Consider the following 26,306-nt stretch of genomic DNA (forward strand, 5'->3'; position numbering starts at 1 on the left):
GAGATTCCTGCAAAGAAGTCAAAGACTACTGGAACTGAGGTACTGCTAAGTTTTTTTTTTTTTTTTGAACTATTCCCTCTATTTCCTTTCCAACATCACTTTGCTATTCTGCAAAGTGAACTTCCTCTCAGTGAGTATAGTTGACATATCTTCAAATGCAAGTCTTCTAGGAGGAGAAGGCTTAAAGGGATTTAATATTCCCTTCTTTGAATGGGCCGGAAATGTCAGCATTCTTTTATTCATCAAGTTATTCTCAAAGGCAAACACTCGTATACCACCCTTTGAAAGGTTCATTATGACTATTGCAGCGCAGATACGTTATCTTTTTTGCTATTGCATTCAGAAACATTTGCAATAAAACCTCTGTTAATGAAATATTCATTATGCTTTGATTTATGTACAAAACTTCACAAATCCTAAGTATGTTAGGGTAGAAATCAGACTTGGTATCAGCTTTTTAGAACTGAGGGTATGTTGTTTTCTATACTTGTCTGGGCAGCCCAAAGAGAGAAAAATCACATCGGCTAATGGTTCATCATTGACCAGCACTGAAGTTAAGCCTAACAGAAGCCCAAAAACATTATGGAAGGTCTGCTCAGGCTTTTTCTGTGAAACAAGATTTGTTTATGCAAGTGTCTTTTCCAAAATGTAGCATTTTTTTGCAGTGCTTTCCCTGGCCTAAGAGTACATAGAACTTAGTAGAAGAAAGTGAAAGAAAAAATGAAACAAATTATGCATTAAGGCCATGATGTGTTGTTGTGGTGTGTGGGGGCATGTGGGAGGGGGTGTATGTGTCTGTCCCGATTTTTATCTTCTCATATCTGTTTGGCCAGTCATATTGCAAAACTGTAACTACCCATCTGATATGGAAGAACTGTCCTAATTGTCTGGGTTCTTGTAGTTTTGCAACTAGTGTGGGGTACACTGGTTCTCTTGCTGTACAAACAGTCCCCATGCAGTCCTGCACCATATATTTCCTCTCCCTTTGCCCTGTGATTGATTCAAGCTACAATGCTTAAGTACCACTTTTTAGATTTCCTGTTGCTTGATGCCCATATAAGTGCTATTTAGTAGACATGGAACCATGCCTGAAAGATGAATTGGTGAGGGGAGAGAATATGTGTGAGTAGCCTTTCTCAAGAATCGTCTTGCAACGTAAATTCTTAATTACTACTCTTGCTGGAAGTCAAGTATTCTGTCTCTTACCTGCTTATGGGTACTGTGACAATACCTGCCAACTGCAAAGGTGCAAAGCTTGTTTTTTGCAGTGTCTAAAACTGTTCAAAACTGTATTTGCCTGTGTAGTGGGAAGCATGATGGCTTGTTTAAAACCATGTTCCTAGTACCTTTTTTTCTGATCTCTGTAGCAGCCTGTGGAGCAGAGAGGGGAAGAATGCCGGTAAGGCTGAGCAGTTCCTGCTTCCTGGGCCAGTGTAGATGCCAGAGCTGGTTCACATAACTCCTGCTGTGACAGAGCTCCAGACTGCGGTTCAGTAGAACTACAGAAAATGAGCAAAGGCAAATGTACATCCCAGTTTTCAAGGGCTTCTGATGCGAGGAAGCAAACAAACGTGCAGGCTACAGACTTCCCAAACGTGCTTGGTCTTTACTTACATGGTGAAATGTGAGAATGCAAATAATTTAGAAAAACCTTTTTCATCATCCTCTTTGGGAGTTGGGGAGAAGAGAGAAAACAGAGGGATCTTTGTGTTTAGGAAAGCAGTTTCTTCTTACACTGGGTTCTTCAGCAGCTCTCCTCACCTTGGCCTGGTGGGAAATATGTCTCTGCATGCTTATATGTAGTGAAAGCGTAGCTTAATCGGGGATAAAGGGAAAGTTAGGAATTTAATGCCATGTACTGGTTTCTGAAGCCCTTTGAAGCCCTGTACCCCTTACTCCTGTCTAGAGACGCAAAGACTACTGTTGATAACCTGATGTTTAGTTTTGCACCGAACTTATTACCATCTTACAATCTGAACTTCTCCTTTTTCTTAAGCATTGCAAGCACTCAGAATCCACTCCTGCTCAAGTGAATCTCTGTGAAAGGTATCGAAAGTTTCACATCTCTGTCTGAAAGAGTGGATGTTCCCGCAGTGGTTACAGTCAAAACTGTCAGAGGCTGGTCGTTGACTATGGTCTTCCATGTCTATCAGGAAGAAGGTTTGAAGAGGTCATTGTTTTCTTTCCGGTACAAATGTGACATGTTGTTTCCCTGCTGTAGTGAAAGGATTTCTAGTCTAAGTTATGTGTCTTTGGTAAAGTATTCACATGTTGTCTCATTCAGAGGACCCAGGTGTTCCTGAATGCAAAATTTTGTTCAAAATATTGGTCTTGGTAAGGAAGCTGTCCAAGCATGTAGAGATTACAGTCTTCTGACTTGTGGACACCCACAGGAGCAGTTGGAAAAAAAAAAAGTGTAAAGAAAGAAACGTGACAGCTCTTGATTTGTTCCATCCTGTGGGTTGCACAGTGCTGGAGTGCCCCTGTGGACTTCAGTTGAATTGCTTCTGTGAGGCAAAAACTTCTGATAAATTAACTACTCAGGTGAGGTATAAGGGGTTGTCAGAGCGGTCATGGAGTCTGAATAGGTGATCTGATAAGAGGGCCTCACGCTTGGAACAGTGTTCGAAACTGGTGTCACGAGTTGTCTTATGATAAAGTTGGTTTGTTTCATAAGAAAGGAAAAGCTGTCATCATTTTCCATGCAGTACAGGTGCAAACTTTGTACTGACTTTGTATTCTGTCTTAACTACAGCCTCTGTAACCTTCTTTAGTCACGTTAGACATTTTTTCAGTGTATGTAATCTGGGCTGTAGTGTGTCCATTATGTGTGTTCAGAGGTTTGCACGTTCCAAATTTTAGATCACCAGTGAAGCTTTCATCCTGATGCTTTAAATTGCCCAGCCTTTTTCTATGCATGTGTCCAACAGCTGCAAACCTTGCTTTGTGTTCTTGTAGACTAACAAATCCCGAGAATAGAAGCAATCTTCACTCAGTGCTCCAGTTAAGATCTACTGGAGTAGGGTTGGTTTACTGAGAAAGTTGAATCAGTGATTTGATCAAGCTTAACTTCAAATAAATCGTTCCTTAAACTTGAGTAAGTCAGTGTTTCATTTTCATTCATGTTGTGGTTGTACATCAAGTAGTTTTGCAGGTGAATGTGCCCAGTAACTAGTTTATCGGAGGATATGCCTGACCTGATTTTTGGGATACCTGTGTGTAAAAACTTCCATAGTGTTTGTGATGCCCTTTTCACTATAATGTGAGGGAAGTGCGCTATGAAGAGACTGTAGGCACTTTGCATTTATGCTGGGCCCTGCATTCTTTTTTTGCTGTGTGGCGTATTAACTTATATTGGACAAGTTCCACTGACTTCTCATTTAGATACACTGTAGTTGGTGTCCAGATGTTACTGGCATCTGGTTTGTTGTTTTCATTGGCAAATACCTTGTAGCAAGTGTTACGTTGGGAATGCTTATAGCATGGGTACTCATTTTATAACCAAACCCCTCTACATTTATTTCTGGGTGTACTTAATGACAGTCTTTATTTTCCTTCTCCTTTTTTTTTTTTTCTTCTTTCACTTTAAACATAATCATTTGTTCACGCTGCTGCTGGACGGCAGCTCATCTTTTTCATTGTCGTTAGTCCTTAGGTGCACGGTGCTGTCTTCAGTTGATGGTTGATGAGAATCCCTGAAATATTGCAAATGAGCACACGGAAAAGAGGTGGAAATGCTGGCTGCATTTTGTTCTCTCTGTCTTGTGAGCTCAGAGCTTGGTGAGGAAGGGTCAGCAGCCCCCAAATGCTGCCCCTAATGCTGTTGTTTTTTTTTTTTAAGTACTCTACTGTAGAAGCAACTGAAGTAATTGAAAGCTTTAGCCTCTCTCTTCTTGCTGTCATGCAAGTGTGATGGTAAATGGCAATCAGGCCTTAAAAAGTGATGATGGTTGTAAATTTATGAAATTATACTGAGTTTCTGTTCCTCTCTTATCTCTTGTTTTATCACTTTCCTTGGTCTGCATAGGTTTCTCTGCTTCTGCTTCAAATTAGCTGCACCTTTGGAGTTGAGCATTAAGTGTTGCAAACCTTGAGCAAAATCATGTATATTCAAAACCCTCCCCTCAAATGTGCCAGCTAAGGAACTTGTGAAGAATCAGAAAGGAAATAGTTAAACAAGAAAGGGAAGGTTGGGTGAGGAAGAAGTGTTTCCAAGAAGGGTATATGGGAATCCAGAAGGGCAGGTAGTAAAAATAGTGTCAGAAATGTGCTTGATTTTTTTTTCTTCCTGCAATATTCAGTTTGTAATAGCAAACCCTGATCAAAATGAGTTGTCTTCTATAAGAATCTGTACAGCCAGAGCTGGCAGTTATTTTTGGCCATTGGTCTTAGTGGAGAGAATGCTGACTCACAGTTTACCCAGGTACAGAGTCTGTATTTTCCTTGCTTTTCTCAACTCTTGCTGTTTGAATATGTTGACATATATTTGTGTATGTTTTTATCTTTCTGTGGTTTTCTTATTTCAAAAAACCAAAAACTGTTTCTGTTCTCTGTGTGAAAGAGACATTTTTGCTTGTCTCAGCAAAAACGATATCATGATACATTAAAAATGGTGTTCAACTGAAATGGAATGCAGTAAGTTGTCAAGAAGGGTTAACATCCCGATAACACAAACACGTATTTACGTACTACTGAGTTCCCGTGTAATGTACTTAACGTGTAGTTCTTAAGAAATAAAGGGTATCAAAGGCATACTGTTTGTTCCTTCTGATGTCATTTTGTGCTGATATTCATATTCAGTTTTGGGAATTATGAAGTGCACTTTTGACTTCTCTGTGGTGAGCAAATGGGTCACATTAGCCCTTCAAGGCTAATAGAGCACAAGTACAAATGCCTGTCTTGTGTTCACATTAACCCAAAGTCAAATAAGCTACGTAATACCCTGGGGTGAAAGTCCCTCTGGGCTCTGTCAGGTCACTTCCCCTAACAGACCGGTCCTGTCCCTTTTTCTGAATCTAGGAAACTGTTTCCTCCTCTTCTCTTGCATGCCCCAGGGGACTGTCCTTCTGAAGAAACTGTAAGCCAGCAGAGTTGGCACGGGGCTAGCCTGCGGGATCTATTCCAGCGTACAGTCTGCTGTTACAGAGTCTCTTCTGTGCTAGGTGCTTGCAGAGTTGTGTTAAATCTAGGCTGCAGCAACCAGGGATCTCACAGCCAGACCAGCTGACTGCTGTCATACTAAGTAAACTTTCCAAAGCAATAGCTTTCATTTCATGAGAGATCTTTTTTCTTTTTCTGTCACTGGAAGATGTGTCAAATGGGCTGTTGAAACAGCCTCACCATTGCTCGAGGGGGTAGAAGTGCTCACTTGGGGGTTTGGTGAGGTGGAATTTTTTGTTTTACTGATTTAAAATAAAGATAAAAATACCAGTTACCAGATGCATTCATCATCCCAAACTAGCCACTGAGTGGCACATGCAGATGGTAATCTGTGAGGACAGGTGGTGTCTGACACTTGAATTTCTGTTTGCAGCTGAGGCAGGGATGGTTTTGCAGCAAGGGATGGGGGAGAACATTCGAGTGCTCAGGAGGAATGGGTGCTTGGTCTGGAAAAGTAAGAGTGGTGGGAAAATTCCTGGGTGATATTTAGGCAAGGAGGGAAACAAGATAGGAAAAAGGAGGAGAAAAAAAAAAAACCAACAGAGGAGTATACTTTTTCTGTCTGTCAAACTGGTATGTGCTCTCCTTTCCACACCAGTGAATCCTGTCTCATCTCTGTGAAAATGTGATTGCCCTATAAATACAACTTTTTATTTTTAAATGTAAGCACTGCATGAAGTTATTCATCTCTTATAAATGCTTGTGGCAGCTTTGCATTAGAGAGAGTATTTTCAGGGATTTTTTTGCATACAAATTAATCTGTCAGGCTGTCACATTTAAGACTCTAGACAATTCACACTTGAGTGATACCACAAATTTTGAAGGCCTGGTCTTAGAGCCCAGTTAAATCCAAGTGATTTTTTGTTTTCGAGAGCACATACTAGACACATTATATTCATTTCAGTCCAGTTGTTGTCCAGCCCTGAGAGTTGTTTTGGTGAAGACCTGGAATAACTCTTGACCAATTAAAGCACAAAAACAGGATTTACAGGTTGCTGAAACCATTGTATTAGACATGGTCTGGAAAATGTACAGTGGCATCTAAACAACAAAATTACAGGATTGTGGTGGAGGGGAAGACATAGTGTATAATTCCAGGAGTAGTTTGGAAGTTTTTTGCCTGTAGCTACCAGTTGGAACAATTCTTTGACCTGCTTGGCAGTTCCCTGGGAGTTTCTTGTCAGCACTGGCTTTCATGCTGTGCGTTTCATTTTTCCAAGTGTTTCCCAGATGGATGTGGAGACTTTATCTGACTGCCTTCCAACCCTTCCCTTACCTGCTGCTGCATGTATGTTGCTTTGTTCTGTCTGCTTCCTTCGTGTTGACACCTTTGAGCTCTCTCTGATTACTTCTGTTTCAGCTGTCCTTCTGTACATGAGGTGTACTGTATGAAGCTGATCTGGAGCACTTTTGTCCTTTTTTTTTTTTTTTTTTTTTGCTTGCTTTATTTGGTTATGACCTGATTAGGAAAAGTGATTCCATCTGAAATGCTGCTGATTGAGCAACCTGGTCTAGTAGAAGGTGTCCCTGCCCCTGGCAGGGGGGTTGGAGCTAGATGATCTTTAAGGTCCCTTCTGACGTAAACCATTCTATGATTCTGTGACTGCAATATGGGCACAGTACTTGTGGATGGCCATGGACTTTCTGAACATTTTATGAAGAGTAATACTGATACAGGAATAAAAAATATCATGTGGATTTCCACTAGTTGTAGTTGTTCATATCCTCAAAGGGGAGGAGTGGGGAAGGGATAAACAAAGGAGGTTGAATATCATTGTGTGAAACTAAATAAATTGTACTTAACATAAAAGCAGCTGGAACAGAGAGATGTGATGTTTGTTGCTGCTGAATACAGAGCAGAGAATTTGTCTTATTGTAAAACACTAATTACCAAGTGGATTTTATTTTCAGTTCTGTCACTGTTTTTGTTTTAGGTCCTGTTTAATATGGTTGTAGAAGTGCCTCGTTGGACAAATGCAAAAATGGAGGTAATTAAGAAAAACACCTTGATTATATAGGTATTTATGAAAGTTGCGACAATACGGTGACTTCCAATAGTCAGAGTTTAATCAGAGTGTGGCTTACTCTTTACACATAAAATTTGCTATGTTAAGAAACCAATTTGGCATTGTGCATGTTGTGATTATAAAGTGTTGAGGCTCTAATTTTGTTTGCCTTCCACAGGTGAGCACTGCTTCTTGACAGCCCTCTGACTGCAGAGTGCAGCATACCTGCAACAGGGTCGTAGATTATTGGCTTGCAGGACATTGTCCAGTATTTTTTACTCTTGCTTGCTCATGCAGCATTCCACTCGGAGGATTTAATTCCTCTCTCATTTCCCCTATATGGTGTGGTAGGCCAAATCCTGACAAGTGGAGTTGCAACAGTATTTCCTTGTGACCAAAATAAATATTTGGGGACCTTACTGATTGACAGTATCTACTCCTGCAGGGAGATATTTTAAAAGTAGAGCCTAGAGGGTTGTTCCTCTGCAGTTACAGTATAGAAGCTGAGTAGTGCTTCATCTGTAGTGTTTGTGAAACAACAGATTTTACCAGGATATGTCCTATCTTCCTGAACATTTGTATTAATTTTAGGAATGCTTCCCAGATGCTTTGAAGGAAGTTTGTAGTTGAGCTGTTAACTAGTTTGATTATTAACATCAAAGAACCTCTGCAGCCTGTTATTTCAGAATTTTGTTTTCTCCTTTCCCTGATGCTGGAAAATAATTTGGACTGTGTTTCCCACTGCACTTGTTGTTCTGCAAGCAGGGTTACTTGGGATATTTACCTTGTATTTTAGATTGATTTATTGTAGAAGCTGAGTTCTCTTTTGCAGAGTTTCCCTTTGACAACGCTATTTGAACTCTGTGTAAAGGTCAGGTTGCTTTCCCTATCCTTCTCTTGGCAGGTTATGTCAAGGGTAGAAAAGTTTGCTGTCCTGTTAGGTTCAGAAATCAGTGGGTTTAGACTTTTCTGGCTTGATAGAGGAGACCAGATGTAGTTCTTTAATCTTTGACTTTTAATGTACTTGAAATTTCCTGCATTAATCATTAAGGCAGTTGTCTTGCCTTGCCGTTGTGTCCTGGCAGTCCTTCAGTCCAGATTGTGGTAAGGTTCTAATACCAGCTCTTGTGTGCATCTCCATGCAGAGATTCCCTCGTGGAATGGAGACTGCAGGAAATTAAACCTTCCTTAGGGTTAATGTTTCCCACTGTTACATCCCCAGTGCCAGATCTCCTGCTCGTCAGTTTGTTTTAGTCAGTTGTTCCTCCCTTGGTTTTATGGAAGGTAGTTTTTGTTAGACTTTTGTCTGCTCTTGTCAGTTACTCCTCTTTGTCCTGGTTTACGTCAAGGAAGAGCATTGCTGAGCTCCAGTTATGTCAAAGTCCCAGGTGGCATATTTGAGGTCTTCACGGTTAAGTTATGACCAGAAGCAGGTAGAAGCAAGTATGAAATCAGAAATGTGTTCATCTTGATCTCAGCTCTTGGGGAGAGTTTACTTGTGGAATAAGTGCGTGCTGTTGACGGTTTGGTGTGGTTCAAAAAGGTGGAATTCCTTTGGGACGGCTTTGGTGGTGGTGTTTTAGGTAAATTGCAAGGATGTTGTACAATGAATATGGACTACAGGCTGTGTGCTTATGCATGCAAGCTGTGTACCATCTGAGCCTGTAACAAATGTGGTGCTGTTCAGACAGAGTGTTTGTAAGCAAGAGCCGAGCTAACACGGAGTGGGTTGCGGTGTGGAGTGTCAGAAGGATGGTTACAGTGGATTAACTGATGTATGGTAGGTAACTCGTGGCAGTGGGTTTGTATTTGAGGTTTTGGGGAGGATGATGACGGTAATAAACTGTTCATCTGTAATTAGCTCAGTCCTTCTGTGAGCGCTTATTTGGGAATAAGAATGCTGCCTTCTGATGCCAGCTTAACTTGTTCCAAATCTGTGTTAAGTTGGCATTTGGTGACTGTGCAGAACTTGCGCTTACTAAAAAGCATTTGTATGCTGAGAAGTGATGGAGAGAAAGGATGTGTGGACTAGGAGAGCAATGAAGAGATGATGAGTATGATGAAATGTTTCCCTGGTTGCTGTCAAAGCTCCTGTTGTCAGAAGAACTTGCGCCACCATTTGCATGTGGGTTGAACTTTTACTGTAGGGTGCAAGAGCTTCTAACTTAAGTTCCTTTCAGTATTTATGTTTGACCATGACAGTCTCCTTATAAATTTATTACTTTCTCTTCTACATTCGTTTTTCCTTGCATACTTCACAACATTATTTAAAACCTTAATAAGCTGTTTTTTGAACATGACCCTTGAGATTTAGATTGAGGCCGTCATACTTTAAATACTGCGCAAACCACAAGAACATGCTCCCAGATGGACCTTTCTAACTGGTTGGGTACAGAATGAATTGCTTTCCATTTTACCATTCTCTCTCTCTCTCTCTGTGCTTAGATTGCCACTGAGGAGCCGTTGAATCCCATTAAACAAGATATAAAGAAAGGCAAGCTTCGATACGTGGCAAATATCTTTCCTCACAAGGGTTATATATGGAATTATGGTGCCCTCCCACAGGTAACATCTTTGTTATAATGGTGGAAGTTTTCTGTCTTCTGTGTAAATTGCCTTGTAAATCTTGGGTACTGTCTGAATGTGAATCAGTTGCAAGAGCGATGTTTCTCTTTGATACATTTGTAAATTAGGACTTTTTTTTTCTGTTGAGCTTTACTGTGCCCATAAATTTTGATCAGGATTTGGGTGTGGGTGTAAATATGTGCTGTGTTTCAGGAAGGAGTTAACTGATCAAGAAATCTTGAATCCTTGGTGTGCATCTCTGTACCGTAGTGACAGAATTAAACTGTCATAGTCTGCCATTCAATAATACTTTGTCAAGTAGCCCTTTTTTGCTTAAAAAACTAATTTAGAATTTTCATGTATTGCAGCATAAATTTTAGTTGTGAATTCTTAATATCTTTTACAAAGAGGAACACAAGGGCTGTTCTTTTTTAGATTAAACCTCAACTGCCTTAGTTAACTTTTCTCTGAACTGTGAGACTTTATAGATCATGATGCATTCAAAATTTTGAGCCTGCAAAAAGCCCAACTAATGGCTGAAATTTTGAGCATAATAAAAAGCTTTAGACTTTTCATTTCTGTGAATAACACATTGGACTTAAATTAGTGCTGAAGAACATGGTGGAGCTAGAAATGAGGAATTTATTCTCTCTACACTCAACTACATAAGCAGTGAAAGTTTACTCCTGAAAATCTGCTTATGTATTTGATCCCTGAAGAGATAGCAGGCAGGTGCTGGAGTATAGCAATGAAGTTCTCTTACCCAGTCAACAGTCTCAACAGACAAAGTTTACAAGTAGGTATAGTTAGGAACCAGCAATTCCATTTAATGTTTTGAAATTCATGTGTGCCTTAGTACAAAGCTAAATTAAACATTTGAATATTTTCCTACACAAAGTGCATTATTTTGGACTGATGGCACTTTTCACAGGAGAAGTGTTCAGCTCCCCTTGTTGCCTTGTGAGGCAGAGGACTGGACATAATTGTCATTTTTATTTTCTGTAATGACTTTAAAATACCAGTTGGATTATTACACCTCCAGCTGTTGAAGTCTAGGTGATACTCCAGATTCCTGCTAGCAGCTGTAACAAGCAAAGTCCAATTCAGGGTCTGCATTATCACAAGAGGGCTTTTTGTCAGGATCAGCAGTTGCCAGAAGTTCAACCCTAGTATGTGGCTTAAGGATATATATTTGTGGCTGGTTTATGCTGTGGAACAGAGAAGAAAAGAATGACAGTAGGACTGTCATTATTGCAGGAGTTGCTGTACTGTCCAGAGAACAATTACATTCCTAGCAAGCTTTTCTTCTGACCTACAGCTGGAGGCATGCAGCTGGGCAGGGGAATAGTACAGGTGTAGTGCAGCCTTAAATAAAAACCACTTTGGAAGAGTATTGGAAAAATAAGTTGAAATTCTCTCTTGCCTCCACTTCAGCAGTTTTTTTGGTAGTGAGTCTGATACCTAAGCACCTGAGCATTTGCTTTTCACCATTTTGCCTTTTATTGTTAGTCAAGTTCTCAAGAACAAGTTTGAGGTGGAAGTTTGACCATGGACAGCAGGAGCTAACAGTATAGGTCCTTAGGAAAAAACACCTTTTCAGCAACAATTCAGTGGGCTCAAAATTCTTACCACAAAATCTTCTCAACTTTAGAATGAGTTATTCATTACTTGCAAGTAAGAGACAAAACAAGTACTGGTCTAGTAACTAAGTTAGTATAACTTGGCTATGATTCCTTGCTTGTACAGAACTCAGAGCAGGGGTTTGAACGGGCTTCCTGGAGAAATTTCTTTGGTCTTAAGCTGTTGTCTGTTCTTGGGAGTGCACACATCTCAAAATACCCAAATATTTCATACGTAAATGTAAAAACTTTAAAAAGCTAATTGGGTGCTGACAAATCCATATCTAGGACCTTGGTTAGCTCAAAGCCTAGATGTTAGTGACCTGGTATTTAAAGAGTATAATAAGAATGTAATTGTAGGGTGTCCTAGCTTAATCCTACAGCCACTAGTAACCAGAAAAATAGATATTCAGGGTCCTCTGATGCCTTAATCACTGCAATTTGATAAAGTGTGTCTGTTGGGTCACAGATGCAGTTAATGTTTTTGTTACTGTGTCCTCAGTAATCCTCATGGTACTTGTCCTGAGTATAAAGATGTTATGCGACGTCAGTCCATTGACTGTTTATTTGTTTGTTTTTTCTTTTCCCATTGGGCAAGCCTGTTCTCAGAAAGCTGATGTTTTTATTGGTGTTTTTGTTAATAATTTAGTGGTTAGATGAATTGTAGTTGCAGATCAGTTGGTAACTGATAATTTTCTTTCCTTTGACAGACCTGGGAAGATCCAAACCATACAGACAACGTTACAGGATGTTGTGGGGATAATGATCCTATTGATGTTTGTGAAATAGGTTCGAAGGTTTGTCTTTATCAGAATTAATTTAATTTGTCAGGGTTAATTTAATAATTTGGTAAAAACTTTTGGAAGAGAAGGGCAGATGGAAAACAAGAAGAGATGGTCATAGACTCAGGGGATGACAAAAATACAAATAGAGGATGTGAGGAGGGAATAGGTAAGGAAATTGTGGATTTTTAAAAAGGAGGGGAAAAAAAAGGCAAGATTTGGTGAAGTCTGTGTACTGGATGAAATGGAAAATAAGAGAACACCACCCTGAAGTTCTGTGGCTGGACAGTGAGTTTTGGGTGAAGGAAGAGATTTCTTTCTTTTTCCCCTCTTAGCAGAACTGGAGCTAGGTAGGTTTCTGAAAGATGAGGAAGTATGGCAGCATTGTGCACATAAAATTACAAGGTCAGACCCACAAAGGAGGTAGGTTTGAGTTCTCTAATGGCTGCAAACAGAAGGAGATCCCTCTTCTCTAGAAGAAGACAGAAGCCTGTTGCAGCGTTGCAGAGTTATGAGATGGAGTGGGTGGATGAAAAAGAGGTGCAGCAGACCACCATTAGTAGGTATAGGGGGAAGGTTTAGCTCACTGAAAAGAAAATTCTGTATATCTGGAGGCAGCAAAGAATGGAGCAGTCCTCTGTGGTATCGAAGGTGGGGTTATGCAACAAGATGAGTTTGGAAGAGGAGTCTTTTGGGATGTTTTAGGTAAGGAGAAATTTAATTGGTGACCTCAGTGAAAGTGGCTTTATTTGAGGAAAGGAACCTCAAGATGAATTTCAAAGCGCATATTAGCTGGTAGGGAGAAAGCGCTCAAGAAAATGCAAAAAAGAGGTGTGCTGGTATTTCTGGGGAAGGAGCGTGTGCTTGTGTGTATATTGGAGTCTAGAGGAAAGAACAACAAGATGTAGAGTTAAGACCAAGAATGAGAAAGTAGAGAGTCAAGAGGCAGGAAGGAGTTAAAAAATGAGTATGAGATACTTTTGATTTGCAGTTTGGGGTGAAGTTCAAGAAGGTGTGGGGAAATTAGGGGAGAAAGAAGAATTTTCTAGCTTGTGTACTTAAATACTGACTGGAGAATTGAGGGTTGAAGAACAGCAATGGTGGAAGAAAGGCTAGTAATGTGAAATAAATGTGTACTGGGTTTACAGATTATCTTGCAATTCTGTCAGCTGCTGGTCAAAAATGTATAACTATTTTGTCTGTAAGGTACAATAAATTCTATGTGGTGTTTTCCAAATCTTTGTGAAATTATGTTCTGTTTCAGATTCGTTCTTCTGGTGAGGTTGTTCAGGTGAAGGTCTTGGGTGTTTTAGCTCTCGTTGATGAAGGAGAGACAGATTGGAAGATAATTGCTATCGGTGTGGATGACCCAGAAGCTCAGAAAATTCATGGCAAGTATTTTTATCTTAATGCAAGGTGTGTCAGCAACTTGCACATCAGAATGGTATCTGAGTTTAGGCCACCCAGGACAAGAAGAGGCAGACAAGAAGAGGCAGACAGCATAAAGGCAAGACTTTTCTTTTTTTTTGTTGCTGTTTAAAACAGGCATTTCCTTCAAGGAAGGCATATGTGCTTTCACACTAAGCTTTTGAAAAGTATCACTTGGATTTTCAAGAGGACCTGTCACACAGAAAGTATTTTAACTTCTGAAACGCAACTACCTTAGAATGTGACCCCTTAAAATTACAGGCTTTATCTCCTGTGTGATAGTGCACATTTACCCACTCAGCTTATGTAGCATAGCACACTGCTATTTTCCTTGTTGGAAGTGTTTGTTCCTTTCATATTTGCAGGCATTGTGCTGCATTCTGAAGAGGCCTGTACATTTCCAATGTTTTGTCACTTGTAACTGGGTTATTTCCGGGGTTTGTTGCCTAGTATGAATTATTAGGTTTCACCTTTTAGCTTGAAAATTTGCAAAGTAAATTGCTAATGCAGCTCACCCTAATGTCAGCTTTGATGATTACTAGCTGTGTGGGAGGAAATACCCTGCCCAGACTTGTCCTCCTTGTGACCATGCTTCTGGTATCCAAATGCAATTCAAGTGTCTATGTGAATAGCATGTGAGGTGAAGTTCTGCTTGCAGACTGTTTGTTAAGAAGATGATACAAATGTGTTAAAACTGCAGGGAGTTAAGTTTTTACAGCGCAGGTAAAGTGCAGTTTTTGTCTGGATAAATGGAGGTTCACTTCCTCAAATGCAACGTTACTGGGAATCATGAGAATTAAGGGAGGAGGTTTGTTGAAAAGTCAGTGATTGTTATGAGACCAAAAACCATATATACCATCAGGTATGTATGATCAGAACCTGTTCTTTGTTGGTACAGGGCACAAAGGCACAGTGGCCTTTCTGTAGGAATAGGGCTATGCAGTAGCTTTTTAAGGAATTATGTTTCTCAGCCATTGAGGCTTTTTCCTGGTTTCTGAATGTAAAACAAGCATACCACTGTACTGGCCCTTCATTCTCAGTTTTCTTGCAGGTTGCTTTCACATGGAGAATACTTGGCTTGTGGGGAAAGAAGGGGAGAAGAGGAAATGAGGAAAAGGAAACTCTTGGGTTGATGCTGATTAAAGTAATGGGCAGATGAATTACTACATAGTGTTTATGACTCTTTAACTACTTTGACAGTTAGAAGTTCAGCATAAGGAAATAGTAAGTAATAGTTTGCTGTTGATGCTAGTATCAATTTAAACCTCTCTATAATGTGCAATGAAACGTGATACAAGTGTCAGTAGTTAAAAGACAAGTAATTAGCACTTTATACACTGTTCTGTTTAACGCTGACCTTTTTTTCCTTAACAATTTCTGAGAGAGTTTAATCAGAAAAGTGGGTGAGAGAATTTAAAAGGAGTCCACTAAGTAGGGGTAAAACTGGGAGAATTTATACCACTGGGTTAAGTAGATCTATTTGAAAACCCTCTTTTGTTTTGTGTTTTTAGGTAATGACTGATTTGTGTCAGCTGTGTTATAGCTTTAGTTTGTTTGGGAGGCGAATAAGAGTTCTAGTCGTGTGTTTTGGTGTTTTGTTTTTTTGGGGTTTTTTTATAAAAAAGAGGAAAAAATTGGGCAAACCATTACGTGTAGTTGATTCCTGTGTGCATCCTTTCTTATCAGAGAATAGATGCCGAACTTCAAGAAGACGACTGTCCTTCTCAGGTTCAGAGAAGTGCAGAAATACTTATCCAATTTAGTATGATTTCCCTTTGAGATTGGAGTTGCAGTCCAGGATTTACAAAAGGAAAGCAAAAGGGGGGGGAAAAAAAAGCCCCCATCTGCTTTCACAAAACATGACTAGCTTGCAGTGTTTAACAGCTATCCTTTTTCAGTCTGAAAACAAACAAATCTGTTGGTGTAGGCAATACAGTATGTCCTTTTATACTTGTTTTTCCTCCTTCCCAAAGATGTTAATTATTTCAGCATAAAAGGATAGCAGCTACAGATAAAACTGATACCTCCTTCAATAATTGACATGCTGATGTGTTAAGGTGATGTCCTCCTAGGAAAAGATGGGGCTGAGTGATGCCTTCTGAGTCTGTCCAGTCATTTTTGTATTGTTTGCTAAACATTTTGAATTGGACTGAGAATCATCACATTTGCTTTCAGCTCAGTATGTGCACAGCCCCCAGTGAACGGTTGGAAATCTAATTCTGAGACACCAGCGTGGTGATTACTTGCAAACCTCATCGTGAGCCCGTGCAGTGTGTTAACTCCTTTTGCTGCTTTAAGCACACCCCAGGTACTCTGTATATTCTCCTTCTGGGATTGTGATCGTTCTCATAAGTGCCATTGATTTTTCTGAGACTTCACAGAACTTAAAACTGAGCAGTCCCAACTTCAGAGCAGTTCTCATTGTTTATTCGTAGCACTCTGCTGTTCTGTGTCCTGCAGGCATTTATTGATAAATACTGGTTAAGTTGGAAACCCTGCCTAGAACGCTCTCGTTCACACAGAACAATGAGAAACTCTAGTTTATAGTGACGATACCCAGGAGTGATAAGCACTCGGCACCTATTCGAGTGGGAACTGTGTTATCAATGGGAATAACGGCAGCTTAGTGTCTTTTTGGACTGACTTTGGAAGGCAATCTGTTTGTAATCGTAGCACTTAATACTGGTGGGCATGGGGACCATCTCACTCCAAATAAAAGCTGTATGTCAGATGCAGGTATCTGCGTGAGAGTTTTTTTTAGAGTAAAACTGGTCATCTTCAGATTTGGTTATTTCAATAATATCTGTCTTTGTGTTACCTGAAGAACACTGTGGTGTCTTTCTGCTCAGGCAGTTGCTAGGCATATGGCTCTTAGTGGGCCAGCAAAGCAACTTCAGACCAAGCAAGCCTGGGAAAGGGTTTAAAGGTTCCCTGCCCACTGAAACACTAAATCTAGGTGGTGTAATAGGCCTGGCTGCTGCTGCTTTGTTGTTGTTGCTTATTGTTTGTTTCGTGTAAAATACTAGCCAGGAGCAGAAGCAAATTCGTGGAGTGGAAAGGCTGCTTGTCTGCTTATCTCTTGTGGACTGAGTTTAATATATTGGAATTCACACATATCTAATGTACTTTACAAGGTTGGACTCGGAAAGGATGAGCAATATTTTCATGCTGTAATTTAGTCTAAATGTATGTGGCATCTTCATGTTGGATAAGAAGTTTAGAAAATCACAGGCAGTTGAAGCAGGGAGTGTGTCTGGAGCACTTACGGAAAGCCTGGCTCTCAAAAGGTCATCTTACCTTCCCTGAGCAAATTGGACAAATCATGCACACTGGATGGCATTTCGGAGGGCATTTACTGGCCTGGAAGCATCTGTCTTTGCTATTGCTCACTGGAAAGATGCCTGGATATATTCAACAGTGGTTGGTGATGTCTATCGGCTTTGTTGTGCTACCATTTGCTGGCACTGTTACAGTTAACTGTGCTACATTGGCCATGCTGCTTTTCCAATGTGCAGCTCAAGATTGGCTTTTTGATGAAAGTGATCAAACTGTAAATGGCAAAACCAAAGCGTTTCACATGATTTGCGCCATATATTGTTATAGACCCTTGCTTGTGAGTGTATTTATATGTAGAGCAGCAGCAGAGGCCCTGAAAACCTTTGTTGTGGATTTGTATAAGCATTCAATATAAAGAAATTAATTATCTGTACTGAGGCTCCTCTCCTACCCCCTCACACCATGCTGCACAAAATACACCAAATGCCTTTATATGGAATGTAGCTGCTGCTTCCTGTAAATGTTTATAAGATGTTATTAAAAACATATGTCCTCTCTTCCCACAGACCTTGTTTAGAAAACTTGCTACAAGCATGTTGTTTTAGCTTTGCTTGGAAGAAGCAGCATCTGTTGTACTAAAAATGGTAGTTCTGTACAAATGCTTTTGTTGCTCTCTTTTGTAGAGCCAGATAGAATTGGGATCTGCTTTTGCGTTGGCTCACTCCCTTGACAGAGAGCTAGCAGCAGTTGTTTGTGCCAGCCTCTGGAGATTTTCCTTATTGAGACTAAACTACAACCCCTAATGTGATCAGCCATCTCTTTTTAACCCTTGCTGCTTAACTTTGGTGCCCAGAAAAATGGGACCTATGGTTGCATGTAGGCAGTATAAAGAAATTACTGCCTAGAGCCCAGGGGGCATGTGCTGATAACGTATGTGCAGGAGCCTGACCTTTCTGCTCTGTCACTCAGAGCAGGGTTTGCTTGCAGTGATGAAACCGTGTTAGCCCAGGTACATGCTTGCTCCTCCCATACCTGCTCAGCCCCTTTTGACATCAGTGTGAGTAAGTAGATCTAAGAGAAGGTAAGCAGTTAAGGCCAGAAGGAAGCATCTAACAGTGTTTTTGCAGAAAAGAGATCTAAGTGGGTTTTTTTATCATAATATGCAGCTAGCTTCTGTAGATATTAGTGCAGTAAATCACTGTACTGCTTTTTGTGGTCTTTTCTTTTACCTTTCTTTGCCTACTCTTCTGTTTTCTGGGTATACTTTTCTCCTGCTCCCCTTGATATCCCAAAGATGCTGTTTGGATTTCAAAGTGGAGGACAGGCTGTCTTTCAAGCTTTTGTATGGTGCCTTTTAATGAACTGAAGAGGTAGCTGTTAAGTGACGTGAGAGCTGCGGTTTTCCTTATGTCGTGTGCTATGTACCGACTCCACAGCAACAGGATCAATTTTTTTTTTGTTGCACTGTTATACGTTTTCCTGCTACATGCCACCAGCTTCCATTATAATACAAATATTTTACTTGTTTTTATTTTCTTCAAACATTTAAGCTTCATTTGGTGCCCAGTAGCTGTCCTTTGTAGTAACAAATAGTGAAGTGAAGCATGGGGATGAAGGAGAATAACTTGCAAAGAACCAAGAAAATAAAAGCAACCACTGTCCCCCTTCTTAAGTCCTCAAAAACAGAACATACAGCAGCCAGTACTTTAGGGGCCATATAGTGCTGTAGCCTGGTTCTGTGTAGTCATTTTACCTAGACAAGGTATTCTGCAGTAGAGAGAGTGTGAAATTCAGAGAGAGGATTCTGTCCATGAAGATGGTCATCCCTGTCTCAAGGAGTTAATGAAAGCCTGCCCCAAAGCCTATTCTAATGTTTGAGTCCTTTAAAGAAACACATAAATAAAGCCTAGAAATAAGGAATAACAGATGAGGAAGGGCCCAAGAGTCAGTAGACAATAAAGCACTTTTGATGAACAGTTTTTATGGGGAATAAGAGGCAAATAACCAAGAATGAAGAAGCACAGTTAGGAGAGAAGTTTGCTGGAACAGGAACCAGAAAAAAGGAGCAGCAGTCTGAGAAAGTATGCTCGGATTTAAGTTGTGTCTGGAGATGGAGACCTGGAGTTCATCCACTGCTGGGAGCCAAGGAAATTGTTGCAGCAGCCTGGTTTGCTTTACAGACTTGAGGAGATAACTGTCTCTTCAACAAGTACTAGAAATCATGAGTTCAAACCTCACAAGAGGAGGAGATGACAAGCACTCAAGATGGGAGGAGGGATGTTCCCTTGCTTGGAGAGAACAGGATGATACACTGGAGCCCTGAAAATGATTGGAATTGGAGCTGCAGTTTTATTAGCGTGCAAATGAAGCATCCTGCCTTCAACCAAGACCCCACCCTTTTCTAAATCATTCCTTCTTGGTTGGCCTCACCCACCCACCCCAGTGAAAGGCTTCTTGTACTCTTAAACATGTATTCTAGCTGCCTCTAGCACAGCCTTATGTGCCCTTGCTTTTTTCTGGGATTCTGCCAGTGAAACTCCCTAATTTTCTACAGGCAGATGGCCAGCAGCCAAGTTCAAAATGTGTTTTACTCTGAGTCCATAAACACGTAGCCCTATTAAGTGCATGCAGAAGCAAAAATTTACATAGGGTTCTTCAGAGTTTTACGTTTTATTCTTTGGGTAGTGCGTGATCCAGTGGAATTTGGGAGTGGCATCTATCAGATGCCTGTGAACACTTAGCGTATCTTCTCACATAGGTTTGGTCTTACAGTTCAGTCCACATACCGTCACTCTTGGTGGTCTAAAGCGAATTTAATTGTCTGTAGCACAAGTCTTTTCCCCCTTTTCTTACTGTTCTTTTTAGAAATAGTCAAATGTCTTTGTTCAGGTTCACAGACTAGATTTTGAAAAGACATTTAAGCACTTAAAGATGGAAAACACAGGAGTAGGTGTCAATTCCATGCACTAAGCAACTCGGAAATCTGTTATAGGACTGGATGGACAGAAGAATATCCATCAGGAATCACTGCCAACCAGGAGATGTCAGTGAGGCATATCTATGGGAAAAGATAATTAAGTAGCCAAGCACTGTGGAGAGACAGCAAGAGGGAATCGGGAAGGAAGAAATGAGCAAGTGACTTGCAAAACACTGGAGAAGGAGAATAACACCATGGAAGGTGGCCTGGGCAGAGTGAGGTTATGAAATAGCTGGAAGACTGCATGCAGAGCACAGCAGTCAAAAGTCAGCTCCCATTTCCATCAGAAGTGACCATAGGAGGGAAATAGATGGAAAGAGAAGGATCACACCAGCTATAGAAAGTACTTGTCTTCCAGGAAAGACAAAATCCTTTATTGTATCAAAATCAATTAAAATTGTATTGAAGGCTTTTCCATCTAAACATATTGCCAGAGAGTTAATTTGTCAAGGGGCTGATAGGACCACCTCATTGCAAGTGACAGGAGTGATGGTAGTCTCACAGGACAAGCCAGTAAAATCTGATGTGTACAGCAGAAGTAAACGTAGAGGTCAAGGTGGAATTGGCTCATCGCTCTAAGTGTGGAGATATCATGGGGTTATCGGTGGTGTTGGTGTTCAGTGCTTCTGGCAGGTATCTGTCTTCTATCTAATGCGCTGAATTTGGCAGTAGTGTGAGCAAAGGGATGCCTTCAATATCACTTTGAGTAGTCATGCCTGTATTTTGTTTTGAGGTACTGGTTTAAAAATCAATATGTTGAAATTGTTTTTACTAGCTATTCTTTCATTGTCAAAAAATGCCTGTAGTCCCTGCGTTTGCTGGGGAAAAAAATTACCCCACTGAATAATCTAAGTATTGTAAGAGGTACCTACTGAGATGGAGGCCTGTAAATATGGAATTTTCTTCCTCTCCTGTCACAAGTGTGGTCCTTTTATTTAGTGTCCTCTTGGGCCTTAATTAATGAAGGGCAGGAGGCGACTGGTTTACCCATTTAGTGTGGTTGTGAAATCATCAGATACCAGCTATGGGCAGCTAATGTAATAAAGTGAAGTTCCCCGATGACTTTGAAAGTGCTTAGTGAAAGGAAATTGCTTGCAGATCCTGTATGAGTCTTTAAAAAATGAACATTACAAAAACTGCAAGTAAAAATAACCAGTCCCCCTGTCCCCCCCCCCCTTTTTTTTTTTCTTTTTAACCTACAGATATTGATGATGTCAAGAAGCACAAACCGGGTTACCTTGAGGCTACTGTTGACTGGTTCCGATTGTATAAAGTCCCTGATGGTAAACCAGAAAATCAGGTTGCTTTTAATGGAGAATTTAAAGACAAGGTGAAGATAATCCAAAATTAAAGATGCATTGTTCTGTTCTGTGGCCTTTTTAATACATCCTAGATTTTTTTGGATTGTAAAGGAAAAGGTTTAAAAAAAAGAATTTCTATACAAGGGATCTTTGAGTACAGTCTATTAGGCTAGGAATAAATACTGTTTGCTGTCCTCCATTTTATTCAGGGAAAATGCATAGGTTATTAAAGGAAGTCTGCAGAAACACTCAGTCCTCATGCTGACGAGACTTATGCATCTGTGTGTTTGTAGGTTATTTCACAGCATTTTCATTCTTCCTGTCAGAGGAATGGACAGATTGTTTTTTCATGTGCTTTTTCAGTCCTGATTGATAAATTTTCCTGATATTTTTTTTAAGGCTATGCAGTGTAAGACAGACAATGGGTTGCAGTTTTTTTCATATTTCTTATTTGCTCAAGGTATACTTTTTCTTGGTAGTTCTGTGTAAAAACATTTGAGCTGCTTTTGGCTTGAAGGCTGAAAAAATATTTTTCCCTTGTTTAAAAAAAGTGAATAGCATTTTAAACTATGTACAGTAAAAATGACCAGTGTTTGAAAGGAGAGTGGACCTGGAAATGGACCTTGCTGAAGAGAATACCTGGATTTTTCCAGAGGAAATTGGGTGTGATTTGAGTGAAAGTACTTTGCAAATAGTGTATTGCATGCTGTCTGTAGACTCTTTTTGGCAAAGAATCACAGGTTCCTAATGAATGTTGTCCATCTGTCAGCTAGTTGAGCCTTGCAGTGTGCTATCAAGGTTATAAAATGCCTTCTAACAAGCACAGGCAACACATGTTTTGTCTGATTAAAGAGTTGCCCTGACTCTCCTCTGCACTAAAACTGTCTTTTAAATCAATCAAATGCAGAGTTGTAAGGCTTGATAACCTGATCTCTCTCCTGTTCTCCCAGGAACTGCTCCTGGAGATTTTCCTGCTCTGTGAAGCAGAGTGTTGCTCTGTAGCAACAGTTTAACGGTATATTCCTGTCAGGCTGTCGGAGTTCAGACTTGAGGCACTAAATGCCCTGAGATAGCTGGTTTGGAGGACTCGAATAATTCTCAAGGATTTCTAGAGACCCAGGATGTGGTGAGGCAGCCATGGCTGTGCTCCAGCAGCTCTGGTGAAGTTCACAATGTTCCAGTGGCATTTTGCCAAGTCACTCCTTGTTAGGAAATATGAATGTTCTGTTGGCAGCTTTTTGCAAGCCAGTCCAGATATCATCATGTGGACACTGAGGGATTATTTTACTTTATTTTTTGAAGCTTTTTCATCCCTACCTTGCCCCCAATATTACTTTTGTTTTAAACAAACAAAAACTGTTAAGCAGCTGACATGTTGTTTCAAATGTATATGATCGAGCAGTTAATGCAAAATTTTTTTAAAGTGCAAATTTTGCCCCTAGGAAACCTTAACTCTGACCCTGATGTGCATGTGTAAGGGAGGAATCATAGCTCACACACTTTGTCCCATTTAGGACCTGGTCCAGTTTTCTACAGCTGTAGGTGTTTGCTTAGCATCTAGTGCTGATTTCAGTTAGTTTTTTTGTGCAGCCTTTGTTTTTTGTCTGCAGACTGAAGGAAATTCCTGAACGTGTTGCCAGTGTATTTGACAGATAGTGAAGTTTGTTTCTTTTCATTAAAAAAGGGTGTTATATTTTACAGAAACTTAATGAGGCCTCGAAGGAGGCCCCTTAAAATAACACTTGAAACAGTATGTTTTAACAAACTAGTTCTGTGGCTTTTTTTCTGTTTAATAATATTTTAAATCATATTTTTTTTTCCTTGATGTAAACTAGGATTTTGCTGTTGAAATAATTAAATCCACCCATGAATACTGGAAAGCTTTGCTTCATAAAAAAGCTGAGGGAGGTACTATTAAGTGGTAAGTATCCAGTCACGTCTTTTTTCCTCTTTGTATTGTGCTAGTGCTGGTGGTATTCAACATGTGACAGCTCTGAATGAACTGCTTAGATTTTTTACTTTGAGATGACAGGAATACTCATGGGTTTGATAATTAATTGATAATAGACTATGATTGACTAATTGCACCTTGTATGATGATGATTTACTGGTAAGTGGTTCCAAAAACATATCAGTTATATAAAAGTGACATAGATTATTTCAACTTTTGAGAAATGGTCCCAGAGTGTGTGTTTGGGATCATTCTGGGAGGATCTTGATGTCCCATGAAAATCTTATCCCTGTTCATTCCATCCTTCCATGCTGCATTGCTGTGATGCAAAATTCTTTTGCAGTTTAGCATTCCTTATGTTTCAGTTGTTCTCTGGAATGAGAGATACAGATTATTATTCTTTACTAGCATTTGGTCTGATCCAAATTAAAATGGACTAATAAAGCTCTCTGGGCTGATTTGAATTGGCAGTCTGGCACCAGAGGCCCCGAAGAGCAGGCAGGTGTCTTTGCCTGGTGCTTTCCACAGGCTATAGATTGCCATTAGCTAAACCTGAGGGCAGAGGCTGTGGAGGAAGGTGTGCTTGGATAGTCAGTGGTGACTTCTGCTTTGTTGGAAAATATGACTCTCTCTCTTTCTTGGAGCTGATTGAAACACCTTAGTTGGACAGGTTGATAGTCCTGCTTTAACATGGAAAGAATACTATAGGATAATATTTAAATTTTGGTCTTGATCGTTTCAGAGGCTCTTTGAGCTTCATGTTGACGACATTTAAAAAGTAATTAAAATTGCAGTCTTGCTTAGAGGAATTGAACTTGCTGTTTACTGTATGTGAAGTCTGGGCAACCTCCAAGGCACAGGAGATGGGGATATTCACACCATCTGTGCTAGCCAGCTAGGTGTTCTTCAGCTCCCTCAGGAAGTGCCAGTTTATGTCTCCTGACTTTTTGGGGGGCTTTAGTTTCTTAACTGTGGTCCTCTGCACTGTACTCAGGTTAGCTGCCAGAAGCACTGAGTGTTAATATAGAACAAACATGTAGGCTAAAACCCCCCTCAAACCCAAAGAAACAAAGAACACCCCTCCCCACCCCTGTTCCCTTCTAGCATTACTGGTTACTTTGTGGTTTGGACTTCATTTCTTGCAGGTAAACATTTCTGAGCTCGATACGTGAAGGTATTTTTTACCGTGGGTACTTAATTGTGTGTGTCTCTTTTTCCACAGATTTGTAAAACATATTTTTAATTTTATTTTTCAGCACAAACGTCCTGGTGAGTGGCAGCCCGTTTTGTTGCAGTGAGGAGGATGCCCAATCGATTGTGCAGTCAGTAAGGATAACATTTACTTTTTTACCCACCTTTTTTTAAAGTGTTTAATAGGAAAAGAAGATTCAGAGTTCCAAACTGAAATAAAGTAGCTAAACTGAAATGGTCCTTAAAAAAAGTTAATTAAGGCATAAAGTAGAAGGAAAAGCACAAAGGTTGTGGGGGAAATGTAAGCATTATAATATAAACCTTTCATTGCAGTGGTCCAGTTGTGCTTTCTGGCAGGTTCATTACTGTTCTGATGGGGGTTTTTTGTTTTGTTTCACTTTCTCCCTCTGCAGTACTGTTTCTTCTGATGCTGAATAGCAAGATGGACTGCTATTTGTATCTAGCCTGCTGTCTTCTCTGTCTCCCCTGTTGCCATGAGTTACCACCCAGTGTTAGAACTCATTGACTAGCTGACTGTAGTCCCTAATCACTAAAGGGATCCTTTGTTGGTCTACTTGCATAATTAAATGCATTGCTGTAAGAGAGGGGCTTGCTTTTTTGAACGTTTCTTAAAGAATGACTGTCATATTCTGAAAATTAACATAAAATTAAAACATGCAGGTTTCTTGTTCAGGCAAGAAACATGTCCTGCAGGTCTGATGCTTTCATGTGCAAATGCTAGTAGAGGAGAATTTCTTCAATTTTAAAACATGCTAGTTTTGATGCCAGAAATTAAGCAAAGTTACCAGAAATTACACAGAGAAACGTACCTCAAAGTATTACTTCCCCCTGCCCTTCCCCCAAATGTGCTGTGATTTGGCCTGTGCTCATGACCACAAGTGCATGGCTGCCGGGGCAGGCAATGTTTTGCCCCAGTAGTCACAGTAATTATTCAAGTTCAGGTGTCAAAGGAGAGGCCATCCACTGACTATGCAGTTAACATTCCAACAGTGTTCCTAGTAAGAGCATGTTGTCCTGGTTGGTGTTTTGTCACAAGCAAATAAGACTGTCAGTTGCAAAGAAAAGTTGGTTTGAGTCATAAGAAAGTGTCATACCTAACGTGTGTCCTATTCACATCTCTTGTGTTCAGCACTTCTTTAAAAGTACCTTTCTGGTTGCATTTGTGGATGTTGATTAATGGGATTGTAAGCTTTAAATGAAAGAAAACTCAGTTTGGAATTCAAATATGTTTTTAGACATGTCAGTTACAGCTATAAGTGAATGTTTACCTCCTTTATGCTTTCAAATTTACAATAACTTTTAGTGAGTGTTTAAATGTTAACTAAAATTTGAAGTTCAAATGTATTTGGGTGGTGACAAACTTGCAAAGGAATATTTCCTTTTGCATTTTGTGCTGTTTGTACTTTGAAGCCTGTAAATAATTATCTGTTTAAATCAGCAGTCTCTCAATAACAAATCAAAATTTTTCCTGGTTTTTTTGGGGCGGAGGTTAGTAAAGCCAGTTCATAAAATAGGTACCTTGTATCAGACTTCAGTGTCTCTCTTTGTTATGAGCACTTGCCACCTTATCAAATATTGTCATTTCCTGGCTTTTTTTGTGCCTCACGTTATTTTCTTTAAGTGATACTGTTTTTGTGAGGTTGCCATCACATACTCCTTTCCATCATTCTGTTTCAGTGCAGCCTAAGTATTTTAATTGTGACTTTGTAGGCTACTGTCTCTTGGTACTTTTCGGGCAGGGAAAAGATGCAATACTCCTTTAAATGCTGTTCATACTGCATGCAATTTCCTATCTATGATAACTGAAAAAAAGTAAAATGCTCTTGAAATATGAATGGTGGACAGTCAAACTCTAAATATAAACAGGGAGGTTGACTTGCACATTTTAAGCAGATATCTTTTTGTCTAGTACACTGCACTGCCAACTTTGGTTGTCAGGCATTCATCTCTTTCAAACTGAAGTGGAAGTACGTGAGTGTTGGCTGCAGAATTTTAATGGCTGGGGGAATTTTTAATTAAAAGTGCCCCT

The 26,306-nt window shown here is 40.0% G+C and overlaps 1 protein-coding gene across 1 annotated transcript in view; it reads left to right on the top strand.

Moving 5' to 3' along the window:
• LOC104468188 (inorganic pyrophosphatase-like) overlaps positions 1–26,306 on the top strand; it is a gene marked incomplete at its 5' end in the record, with an annotated part of 32,103 nt that overhangs the window by 1,774 nt on the left and 4,023 nt on the right. The window contains 7 exons of the mRNA XM_010082237.1: positions 7,095–7,148; positions 9,612–9,731; positions 12,061–12,147; positions 13,397–13,523; positions 21,016–21,143; positions 22,950–23,035; positions 24,322–24,391. Of these exons, the coding sequence (XP_010080539.1) occupies positions 7,095–7,148; positions 9,612–9,731; positions 12,061–12,147; positions 13,397–13,523; positions 21,016–21,143; positions 22,950–23,035; positions 24,322–24,391 (672 nt within the window). The remainder of the gene's footprint in view (positions 1–7,094; positions 7,149–9,611; positions 9,732–12,060; positions 12,148–13,396; positions 13,524–21,015; positions 21,144–22,949; positions 23,036–24,321; positions 24,392–26,306) is intronic.

This window comes from Pterocles gutturalis, unplaced genomic scaffold (assembly GCF_000699245.1).
Source record: "Pterocles gutturalis isolate BGI_N339 unplaced genomic scaffold, ASM69924v1 scaffold20269, whole genome shotgun sequence".
NCBI lineage: Eukaryota > Metazoa > Chordata > Aves > Pterocliformes > Pteroclidae > Pterocles > Pterocles gutturalis.